At 47.1% G+C, this 11,503-nt stretch overlaps 1 protein-coding gene and 1 long non-coding RNA gene across 3 annotated transcripts in view; one reads left to right on the forward strand and one right to left on the reverse strand.

The window, feature by feature from the left end:
* The window catches only part of SDC2 (syndecan 2), a 63,864-nt gene extending 59,662 nt beyond the window's left edge, over nucleotides 1–4,202 (reverse strand). Inside the window, exon 1 of the mRNA XM_086882021.1 lies at nucleotides 3,982–4,202. Within this exon, the coding sequence (XP_086738147.1) occupies nucleotides 3,982–4,041 (60 nt within the window). The 5' untranslated portion in view covers nucleotides 4,042–4,202. The remainder of the gene's footprint in view (nucleotides 1–3,981) is intronic.
* Nucleotides 4,203–4,984: 782 nt separating this feature from the next.
* LOC147655374 (uncharacterized) lies at nucleotides 4,985–11,201 on the forward strand. 2 transcript variants are annotated; one of them, XR_015284822.1, is made up of 2 exons: nucleotides 4,985–5,193; nucleotides 5,984–11,201. It is a non-coding gene; the product is annotated as an uncharacterized LOC147655374 (long non-coding RNA). The 2 variants fall into 2 exon arrangements; XR_015284821.1 differs by having other exon boundaries at nucleotides 5,088–5,193; nucleotides 5,578–11,201.
* Nucleotides 11,202–11,503: the final 302 nt, after the last annotated feature.

An 11,503-nucleotide genomic window follows, 5' to 3' on the forward strand; every position in this document is an offset into this window, starting at 1 on the left:
AATTCCAGACTTACTCCACACTCTCCAAAGTCCACCATCTTTATTCCATTAGCTGCAGTAACTAAAACCTACCACAGCGGTGTTATCTGCCCAACAACCCAAATCCCAGCACGCAACTTCAAACCCTAAGATATCTGTCCTGACTTGTTCCTGAAAATGATGCTCTCATCTACTTCCTTGATAAGGATCTAGGAAAAACTGCAGAAAAAACATCTCTGCACTTTAGGCCTCCATGCTCACTCAGTTCCAATGCAGACCTCAGGGCTAAGATATTAAGAACAGGAACTTCAGTGTTTGATCTTGGGTCAAGATTCATCTGTTCATTATTTTTTAACAATAAGATAACCTGAGAGGGAAACCTATTTCCAGAAAGTGGTTCCTGAGAACATCTATCTGAGGGGTGGGGGTAACACCCAAGACTGGTGGCAAGCCCCAGAGCTCCCTGGAATTTCCAGTGCAGGCAGCTGATGGATGGCAGAACCCAGAAGCTCGGTCAGAGCAAGGGAAGCAGCCATGGCAAATTCCAGGTGTTGCCAAACCACAAAAAGCAACGGATGAACACCTATTAATTGTACAGTGAGAAGAAAAAGTATACGTGAATTGGAGGTAGGTAGAAGTAAATCAAGGCTGAAGACTTCCTCCTTTCTTTGGAACTTATTTGACAAAGCAAATTTAACACACATAGGAGAGACACACAAAGCATATAAATCTAAATACCAGCTATCTCTTCAGCCCTTCTTTTCCTCTAATTACTATCTCTGAAGTCTAACTGCCTTTTTACAAAAAAGCATTCCTCCTCTTCAGTACACTATCAATTTTCCAAATCCCAAAACCAAAGTAACCATTAGAAACAAATGTAGGAAAATTACAGCATCATGCTATACTAAATACTTCTGAAAAATATACCAAATATTACCCTTGGGTCACCTTTCAATTATTACATTTATGCCAACAACTCAGCGGTCAGATTGCTTACACAAGAAACCAAGAGACCACTCAGGTGATGCCCCAATGCTCTGTTCCACTGCAAGTCCCAAATCCAGCCCCACACGCATGTATTGATGATGTGAAGCAGCATCCAGACTCCTGAGGAGAGATGGACTTAACCCTCTCTGAGGAGAGCAGCACCGTAACACTGCAGTATGCAGCACAACCTGCTAGCCAGCAAAGTTTCTCAGTGTGCACTTGGGCATGCAGAGAGGATCAGACTGTCACACAAGCTCTGGAAAACCATTTGTCCCACTGCTGCAAACGAGAACGAAACGGAAAGGTTTATCAGCCTCTTCCGAATGGGAGCTGACAACTACAGCTGGATAGTTGGCGCTGCTCTCTGGTGCTATTAAAATCAGCAAAAGCTGGCTCCCAACATCATCAGGACCAGGCTCAAGGGCTTAACCTTTTAAAAGGCACATCAGACTTCTCACTCCTTTCCTTTCCACCAGTTTCATGTCACTGTCATTCCCTCTCTTATTAAGCAAACCAAGAAACTTTCAAGGTAGCTAGAAATCATATTTTTTGCCATTCAGTCAAGCCTGGGTGAATCCCCCAAGTCCTTCCAGGCCCAAATAGGTTACCAGACCCCAAAGTAATCTGATGTCTCTCTGCACACTGCGCTGATGGCAGCAAACCACTCCGCAAGCCCCAGCTGCAATCCACCAGCTTTGGTGCGGGTAACTCCTGCCACCATGTGCAGGTTGGCACTAACATCTTGGGCTCCCTCTCTCCATCACAGCCCTGTCCTGAAGCAGCTGCTCCCCCGGGGGAGCTGGCATGGCACAGCAGAGCACAGCCGTGGTGTGACAGCCCATAGCACGGCACACAAAGCACACACCCAGCACGACAAACCGTGCCCGTGGTTCAGGGGCACGTCTCACTTCCAGGACATTCTTAACACAGTGCCAGTGTCTCCTTGGCCCATCCCAATACAAGTGTTTGTTCATTATGTGGACCAAACACAGGGAATTCACTGCTTTAAGAAACAAAATCTGCTGCAGCTTCCCCCTCCTCTGCTCAAAAAACTCATGGATAATTTACTTCATCAGAAACGAAATTTTTACCTTACGGTTTTGCTTAAATAACGATAATAAATAGTAGAATCTAAAAACACAAATAAATTTGGACATTTGACAGTGGTCTGGAGAGCTGGGAGGGCTTTTAAGCATCCATATAAAATTCTTCTTATGACAAGGACAGACTTCTGCAGAGAAGACAGATTTGGCATCTATCTCCTCCCAGAGACTGGTCTACAAAATCCTATCTTAAGGTACCATGAAGCTGCTGCCAGACGGAGTTAAAGGAAAAAGAAGGGAGGTGAAAGAAAAGGAAAAAGACCAACCTCCTTCTACTTTTCCAGTCCCTCCACAACTTTCTGGCAGCAGTAAGGGCGCAGCAGCAGAGGCAGGCAGGCTCCCCCCGCCTCGCTCTCCCCACTGCCCCCTGAACCACACCGCATATGCCCCAGCAGCCCACCTCACACCGCCACAGTGCGCCCATCCCAAGGCAAAAACACATCAAACTTAATACTTCACTAATTACTGCGGCAGTTTAATAGCTACTACACCATCAGAGAACTTCGTACTAACAGTGTTTCTACAAAATTGAAGTGTATTGCAACTCATTAGCCAAGGGTGTTTCTGCAGCACAGTTGTACTTAGCGGAAACAAGGGTCAGCGTTCTACACAACCCTTTTTAATCAGTCTTTAAGGAAAGCGTTTTGCAATTGTATCCTTAGAAATCCCTAATGATGAGCCAGATTTCATGAAGGCTGTGACTTGGCTAATTTACACAACAGCTAGAGAACTTCAAAAGTTAACCCAAGCTAGTGGCGTTATTTAGTTCAGTGAAGCGGCTCATTCTAACTGGATTAAATTATCATGTTGTTTTTTTTTTTTTTTAATTTCATATTGAAACCTCAATTTATCATTTCCTAATATTTTCTCGAACACTGCATCAGTGTCATTTGCATACCCCTTCCCTTTAAGGCAATCTCAGATCCGCAGATGGAAAGGACCAAACCCCTCTGGCCGGTCCTCTTCGGCTCCTGCCACCAAAGGGTGGGAGCGTTCGCCGGAGAGAGGCTTTCCCAGAGGTACAAATCCCGACAACTGAGCTAATTGCATTAAGCAGAAGGCCCGGTTAGCGAATACACTGGTGGCGCGGAAAAAGTGTAAACAGCAGTATTATCCCGAGCACCTCGCGGCAAGCCCGCGGGGAAGGGCCGGCCGGGCCCGCAGCAGCCCGGGCTCCGCGGGGCCGGGACCGGGCCCGGCCGGGAGGCGCGCGGGGCGTTCTGTCTGAGGGCTCTGGGAGCTCCTGAGCCGCGCACCCAAGGGCGGCTGCTGCCTTTTTTTCTCTTTTTAGCCACGGACCGAGAGGAGAGGATTTTGCAAGGGACGCTCCCGCCTCACCGCCGCGAAGCCGGGGGAGGCGGCGATGTCTTCGGGCGGCCGCTCGGACACGGGGCGGCCCGGCGGCTCCCGGCGCCGCTCCGGGACGGCAACGAGCCCCCGCTGCCGCAGCCAGCCCCGCGCCGCGGCCCCTCGGGCAGCCGCCCCTCCTCCGGAGAGGCAGGGAGAGAGGCACCGGGGGGGCTCCGGGGCCGGCTGGCGACCGGGTCGTCGCGGCAAACTTCGGCCGAGGTTCGCTGGAGGGCGGCAGGGTGCTCCGCTGCGGCACGGTGACCCTCTCGGCTTCGTGGGGATGTTTGGGGTTTTGTTTGCTTTTTTGTTTTCTTAGTGGGGGGCTGTCTCTTTCTTTTTTCGGCGGGTGGGACGGAATGGTGCCTGCCGTTCGCAGACCGCTCAACTATCAACAGATGTCCCCCCGCGCCAGCCCAGTGCCCCGCGGACGGCGATGCCACGGGGCAGCGCTCCGGCTGCGCGCCCGCACTCGGCTGGCGGAACCGAGGCGGCCCCGTCCCGTCCCGTCCCGTCCCGTCCCGCGGGGCTGCCGCCGCCCCCTCCCCTCTGCCCCGGCACTCACCGGCTGCCCGGAGGCGCAGGCCACGAAGCTGACGGTGAGCGCCAGCCACACGCCCCGCATTATTCCCGCGGAGCCGGCGCGGCGGCCGCCGGGGGCCGGGCACAAAGGAGAAACCGGGGGCTCGGCAGCGCCCGAGGGGCGCGGGGCAGGGCCGGTGGCGCCCCGGATCCGGCCCGCCGCGCTCCTTCCGCTGGGCTCCGCGCTCCGCTGCGGCGCTGCCCGGCGGGCCCGGTGCTGGCGGCGCTGCCCGGCGGGCCCGGTGCTGGCGGCGCTGCCCGGCGGGCTCGGTGCTGGCGGCGCTGCCCGGCGGGCCCGGTGCTGGCGGCGCTGGGGCGCGCGGGCTGCAGGCTGCCGGCTCCGCCGCCCTCCCTCCGCCCCGAGTGCGCGGCGGCGGCGCCGCGGCTCCCAGTTAAACCCCGCAGAAATTCCTGCAGGATTACAACACAGATTGGCAGCTCCCCCAGCCAGTGGAAAGAAGCAGCGCGCCGCCACCGCCGGCTCTCGCCCCTCGCAAATTCAAGCAACTTTCCCCACCTCCCTCCTCCTCCGCTCTGGTCTTCCCTCTCTCGTCCTCCCCCCCAGTGGAAAACACGAGCAGCGCCGCGGACCGACTGAGAGAAGGCTGGCCCCGTACAGAATCGGGGACGTGGAAAGGCTCCCCCTTGGCCAGAGAAATGCGGCCGCGTGTTTTTAGCGCTGTTGGAGCTGCCGGGGTTCGCTCCGCGCCACCCTGCCCGCTTAGCCTCGGTGGCAGCTTCAAGTGTCGGGAAAAAAGCAAAATGGAGGGGTCAAAAATCACGGGAAGCGGGTCCATCCCGAAAGTGCCAGCTCATTATGAATCCCCACTTAGCTTTCTGCCTCAGAATTCATTTATTTAGACTTTTTGCCCTCAACAAGAAGACTAGAAACTTTTAAGGGTGAGAGGCGGCAAAGTAAGAGAGGGCTGTGATTTGTAGCTAGTTATATGCATCCAGAAGCTATGTCTCAAAAATAAATATTGCAGGCATTGACAGCACCAAGAATGTGTGGTCCAGAAGCCAAAACAACAGGTCTTGCTACAACTAGTCCATGGTGTTTCTCAACTGGGGAAAATGGTGCTTTTGCAGAGCTTAGGAGCCTCAGCCCGATCCACTTGAATATGCCAGCGTGTTTCCAGCACCGAACGTGTACGGTCATTGGACATGGGAAAGGAGCAATAACCAGGAAAGCAAAGTATGTCAGTCTCACTTGCAAACTACGACTGGTGGTTTAAGTCAAACAGCGTTTTATAGTCTGAATCAAATGGTCACAAGGACCATAATGGTCTCTTTTGTTTGAGCAAAATCTATCCCTCTCAGAGGACCCGGGCCCTGAAGAGAGCAAGAAAAGCCCAGGGAGATACCCTGGGGAGATGATTTTCCCAGGCAGATGTTTTTCCATGCCCTTCACTTTGCTTACCCTGTTCTCTGTGAAGGACTTTGGCCAACGGGTTGCGTTGAGATCCCAACCGCCCCCAGTTCCCATTCTGGTTGCCTTCCTATCAAAACAGGCATGCAATGTAAGAAAATAAAATAATCTGGCACAAGCAATCTCTCACCCCACTCATCGCTTTCCCAGCCTCTCCCAGGCAAACACATCCCTGGCTATCCCTGTGCAGTGTGGGCGCGGTGGCTGAGTCTGTGCTGGGAAACTGCAGGACCCTTCTCCTCCGAGGCGAGGCTGGCCATGCCCGGATTGCCCTTACTGTGTGCGACCCGCTCCCAGGAACGTGATGCCTCTCAACAGATACCACACTTGCTATTTCTAGATCCACCTTCCGGACATGCCATGTCATTGATTTTTAGGCTGCATTCCCCACTGAAATCCTGTCAGATTTTTCAGTGATCTGCTCCTTGTTGGTGTCACACAAATGGATTGTTTAATGTATTCCTTATATTAAACAGATTGTTTAATATAATCTCTCTCCTTCAAAGTACGCTGCAAATACTTACAACCTAATTCTGTGTATCCTCTTCCTTTGTAGGCAGCCAGATTTCAATTCAACTAAGCAACAATTTCAGCACTGTTTAATGTGGGTGAGTGAAGTACAGCGAAGCAAAAAGAGTAAAATTCCATTTAGGCAAAATCTGTAGGACCTCATAGGCATGGGGTCTTAGAGGCAGCCCAATCTGCAGGGAGGGGAGAAGTGAAGAGGTTGCAACTTGCCCCCAGTCAAGGGGGAAAACAGAAAAAGCATTCCTTAATAGTAGGAAAACAGAAGGCCACTTTAGAAACAAATAACATAAAAGAGCAAATGTGAAGACAAAGACACTGTGTATGGGAAGCATCCTAAGGATCATCAGACACCAAGGGACAGGTGATTTACTACATTAGGGTATTTTTTAGCATCCTTTAACATTTTTTTAGTGTTCTTTAACAGACATATCTTTTAATATTTAAACCAAGCTCAGCTTTACTTCCATGTTACAGTGCATGATTATCAGAGTTTTACATGCTTGGCAGAATCTATCAAAGATCAAAATATCATCTGCAACAAGCAAAGAGAGGGCCTTCCTCAGGCAAAGATGATGGCAACAAATGGGGTTCTCATGAACCACCAGTGGTGGGCAGTGCCCTTGAAGGATCTGGGGCTAAGACCTGCAAAACCTCCAAATCCTTAAGTCTCAGTGGGGACAATATCTGATGTCAAATATGATGATGCACATTAATGCTAGAAGGAGCAGAACTAGAGACCAGAAGCCAGACAGATGATTTGAAAACATAGAAGTGAGCATGAGGACTGAAAAACAGAAAACAGATAACCCTTGTAGTTCACAGAAATAACAAAATATTGTCCTGTATCCCACTTACTCTCTCCCCACTCTCCCTAGCCTTCTGTCTGGGAGCACTGTACAGCATTAAGAGCATTTCTGCATATGGTCCCATGGAGGAGCAGCTGCAGGCCTGGGCATTTCTTACACAGACTGTCAGGCAGGTGTTCACCGTGTTGCCTTTGTGTCACCTTGGGTCCCCCCAGCTCTCCAGTGGACGCAGGCCACCCAGTCACCACACTGACATTGAGTCAAACCAGACAAAAGTGGGATTCAGGTGAGATTAAGGGACAAACTTCATCAAAGTCCTTTTTTTTTTTTTTTTTTTTTTCCCAAAATATGTTATATGCTGGAAGGATGCAAGAGGACCTCAAGAGTAGTGTGTGCTGTGTGGTTATCAACTAGAGGACCCAAATGTCCACCAAATTCGAAAATTCAGTTTTGGGTCTCTCCTAAGGGAAGAGGAATTTTAGGGAAGAGTCATGGTTAGGAATATGAAGGAACTGTGCAAAAAGCAAGTTGGGAAATCTTGGGAATAAGTTTCCAGCCTATGGCTGCCAAGGCACCATTGAGGATAAATGTGCATGACAATTTTTTGAGTGCTTCCCAAGCATCCATTTTTGCATAGCAATTCCTGCAGGTGACTTGCACAACCAGCAAGGCTAAGGAAAGAGATCTACATGGGGAGAAGAGTTCCTGCCATTTCTCCATTAATGATGTTCAATAATGCAAGCTGTGGTTGAGAACGCTTGACCCAAAGCACAACCCTGAGCCTCACACCACAAGGTGGTGTTGGCCAGAGCTGTTTGTTATGTAAATGACTGATGGTTGTATTTGTGCCAGGATGGGATAGCCTTGGCATCACATTCAAAGATCATAAGAGGTGACAAGTTTTCTCAAATAAATTATTCAAGGAGAGACAGAACCCGTGAAAAGGGAAAATACAGCTGACATTAAATCTGTTTGAAGCCATGCTGACAATGACCTGAAAAAAACTTGGTAAAATATGTTGGTAGGACAGTTTAAAGAGATTTATTACCACATCCCTGAATGCCCAAATTTAATGCTTCTAATTTAATAACAATAGAACTGCTCATCTCTTGTATAAAAATGTCTGTAATATTTTTAAGCGCAGTTGTGTTCATTTCTGTAGTATAATCTGAATTCAGGTATGTAGTAGCATGGGACTGGTACTCATGGGGCCATTGAGCCACAGGAAAGGTGCCAGCAATTTTTGGTAACACCTCAATGAATGATTCTTTTCTGCATCAGTTGTTAACAGTGTAATTACAGGAACATGCATCCTTCCTCAACATGCTCTTGTTCTAAAGGGTATCTCTTCTGAGCATCCCCAAAATGCCTTAGGACATGCTTGCTTCTATTTGATCCAGAGGCCTCTTCTGCTATTCAATTTCTGAATCATAGATGTATGCAGGTTATTTCATTTTTATTGTATCTATAGTTTTGTTTTGGTTAGATATGAAGTACAAAATATGTCTGCACAAAACCAGGCATCCCTGATAGCCGAAACAACAGCGCAGCAGGAGCTCAGGGCATTGCTGAGCAACCAGTGCTTGTTGTGTCTGCTGTGGCACCACTGGGGCTGTACAGCTGGACTACATGCAGTTTGTAATGATGGGCTTTATATGAATTCAGCAGAAAGTCTGAGCATGGCCTGCAACAACTCACAACAGAAACATGCAGCTGAGAAAACTTTATTTTGTTCATTTTTCATGGACAAGAATAGCAGTGGGGAGATGTCATAAGAAAATAAAAGGCTGGCATTAAAGGCAGAGCTGCAGCCTCCTGTGAGACGGTGGGCTGGGTGAAACAGTCCAGAAGTAGCCTGCAAATGGGGCTGGTTTGTGTTTGTCACTGTGCAACAAAAGGAGTGAGTATCCATGCAGAGACAGAGATGTGCACCCAGGCTGGGGACTTTGCTCCAGTGAGGGGATGCAGGGGGGATGTGCAAGGCAGCAGGAGGATCCAGAGTCATCTGTCTCATTGAGAATGGTGCCAGACACCTTTCCAGCAGAGTTACTTTCAGAAAGTCCTGACCACTACCTAGAGGGGAACATCTGAACCAGTCATTCACCCAGATTCAAAGATGGCCTTTACAACTAACTTTAGTTGTTAGCTTTGGCAGCACTCCTGGAGTAGGGCTCATCCCCTGCTATTCAGCAACTTGCTTAATCTTTTAAATGTGAAAGACATGCCCCAAGTGCCTTGCTCATTTAAGAATCTCTTTTCCACTGGAGATGCCTACCAAGAACCATAAGAAAAGTGAGTGACACAATGCTGACAGCTAGAACTACCAAAAAATTATGAAAGTTGGCCAAAACCCACTTCTGTCCTGGGTACAGAAGCTTTATCTTTGGACATTAACTGCTGTAAGAAACTCAATGTCACTTTGTTCTGGTCTCCTCAACAGGGTAAAATTTACCATTCTGACAATTCAAGCCAAGGCTATTGTGCTTTTTAATTTCTTTTATTTTTATTTTTTTTAATTAGGACAAAATGTACCTTTAAAATACAAAAGCTATTTCTTTATATCTGAAAGTTCCTTTTAGAGCCATGGTTCAATATTTTCCTGAGACATTTGCATACCTGAAAGTGTCTCATATGTGATGATCTCTGCAAATGAAATGTGTTGTTGATTTAGTTTATTATCACAAAAGATGATATCATGGTTAAGATTTGTATGCAGTATATCAAGAGAAAAATACAGAAGGGTTGAATTGAAATAGATTTTAATACTGCAAGGTATACTGCTCAAGTTAATGAAAGTCAGACATACATTTGGCTGCTGTTGCTAACTGAATAATACAAGTAATAACAGAAGCATCTATTCAATTCCTGATGAACATGAGTAATTTCCATTATCTTAAAATGTGTGGGAGTTATGAATTAGGGGTGCAGTGATTGCCCAACACTTTTTCATTATTATATCTTCTTGTCAGTGGCTTATACATTTGCCAAATTTTAATGCATCAAGCTGAAATTTCCTATACTGGGTATCAACCTCCAGCTGACTTCATTTGTTTAATTTTATTTTTGTTTTGCAAGTTTTATCAAGAATGGTGCATCTGTTTCCAAAAGCAAGGTTAGGAGAAAATATGTTATTTTGTCTATGGTAATACAAATTCCCTCAGAAGATATTTTACCTCCATGCATGGAAGGAAAGCACAAAAATTTGGCAAAAGAAGTCAACGAAACACCAGAAATTTTCTTTTCAACACATTTGAGAAATTATTCCCAGCTTTGGACCATGTCTGAGCATTACTGTCTTTGCAGTTTGTGCATGCCCAGTAGAGACTTGTTAAATTCTGACATCTAAAAATCTCATCTAGGCCAGACATGTTCCAGCTCAGAGCCATAGTAATCTTTCTGTGTTTGGTCTCCAAATAAAATGTTGTAGAGTTCCGCTTGGCACTTGTGAGACAAGGTCTGCTGTGTGTGCCTGTGCAGCAAGGGAACAGAGAGGGGAATTTGGTTTTCTCATGGGGAATAAAGAGAGAGTCAGTGATTGTAGGAGTTGGAGACTGAAGAAGAGGGGGAATAGAGGGGGAGGGAGAAGGACAGAGTGAGACATTGGCATAGAGGGGCAAATGTCAGGACATCAGTCCTATGGTGGGTGATTCCCATGGGGGCTGCAAGGGAGGAAAGCAGGACCGTGCAGTGTCTGGGGTGGCTGGGAGGAGAAGGGGAAGGATGCAGTCCTGACCAAGACAAGGTGGTAATTTCCATCACTGAATAACTGTGTTCTCCAGAGCTTCAAATTACACTGCCCTTCGTAAGGCACCATCTTCCTTTGCTGTCAGCAAATAGCAAAGGGAAGATGTCTGTCAGCCCCAACACTCTGCATTGGCTGATCAGGATAAATAATAGGCTTTTTAGTGAGAGATAATGTTGTCAGTAAGATCCATGCAGCAGTAGGATCCATGCAGTACTTTGTTGCAGAAATTTAAAGCTATGGAGACAATGACACAGACAACTATAATTAAAGATGGTATCATAAAGCATTAGTTGCGAGAACAACCTTAACTTTGATTTTTCTCAACTTCAAGCACTTTGTTTTGTAGCTTAAGTGTTTTTATAGCAAAAATTTTCTTTGTGTTGTTCTTAATATATAATGCCCAATATGTCCCACTTAACTAATTTCTGTTGTCTGGCCCTGGAAATCTGTACCCACGTGAGTAATGCTTGCACACATGAAAAAATCACCAGAATTAGCTGACACCACTTATCACCTCCTAACTTACAGGAGTAAACAGATCCTGATGTACTTGCCATTAATTCTCAACATGCTAAAGTTAGTCCGGATTTGTGTGTAATTAATGGAAGTATTTTAAAACAGTATCTGCTACCTCTTGCCTACTCCTACTTATTGTTCAGATATAAACATATTTTAAATAAACATATATTCCAAAAGCAAGAGCATCTGTCTATGTTAAGCCTTATCACTGCTATCTGGGTTTTTTCATTTCTGTTTCTCTCTGGGTCGGTGTTGTTTTTACCTTCTCAGGACAGAACTGGATCCAGAGCCAAAAGAATGAAATAAAGATGTGTCCAGGTTGTGCGTGTTTCAGCATATTTATTCCAATTTCAGGATATACATCCTGTGAGCATCAAAACAAATTAGTCTACAGTACAAGGAGAGTCTGTGGTCTGGCTGTTTTCAAGAGAAAATGCAGCTGGACTTTTCGTGCTAGAGAAAAAGCTTCATTTTCCTG

This window comes from Cyanistes caeruleus, chromosome 1 (genome assembly GCF_971803275.1).
Source record: "Cyanistes caeruleus chromosome 1, bCyaCae1.hap1.1, whole genome shotgun sequence".
Taxonomy (NCBI): Eukaryota; Metazoa; Chordata; class Aves; order Passeriformes; family Paridae; genus Cyanistes; species Cyanistes caeruleus.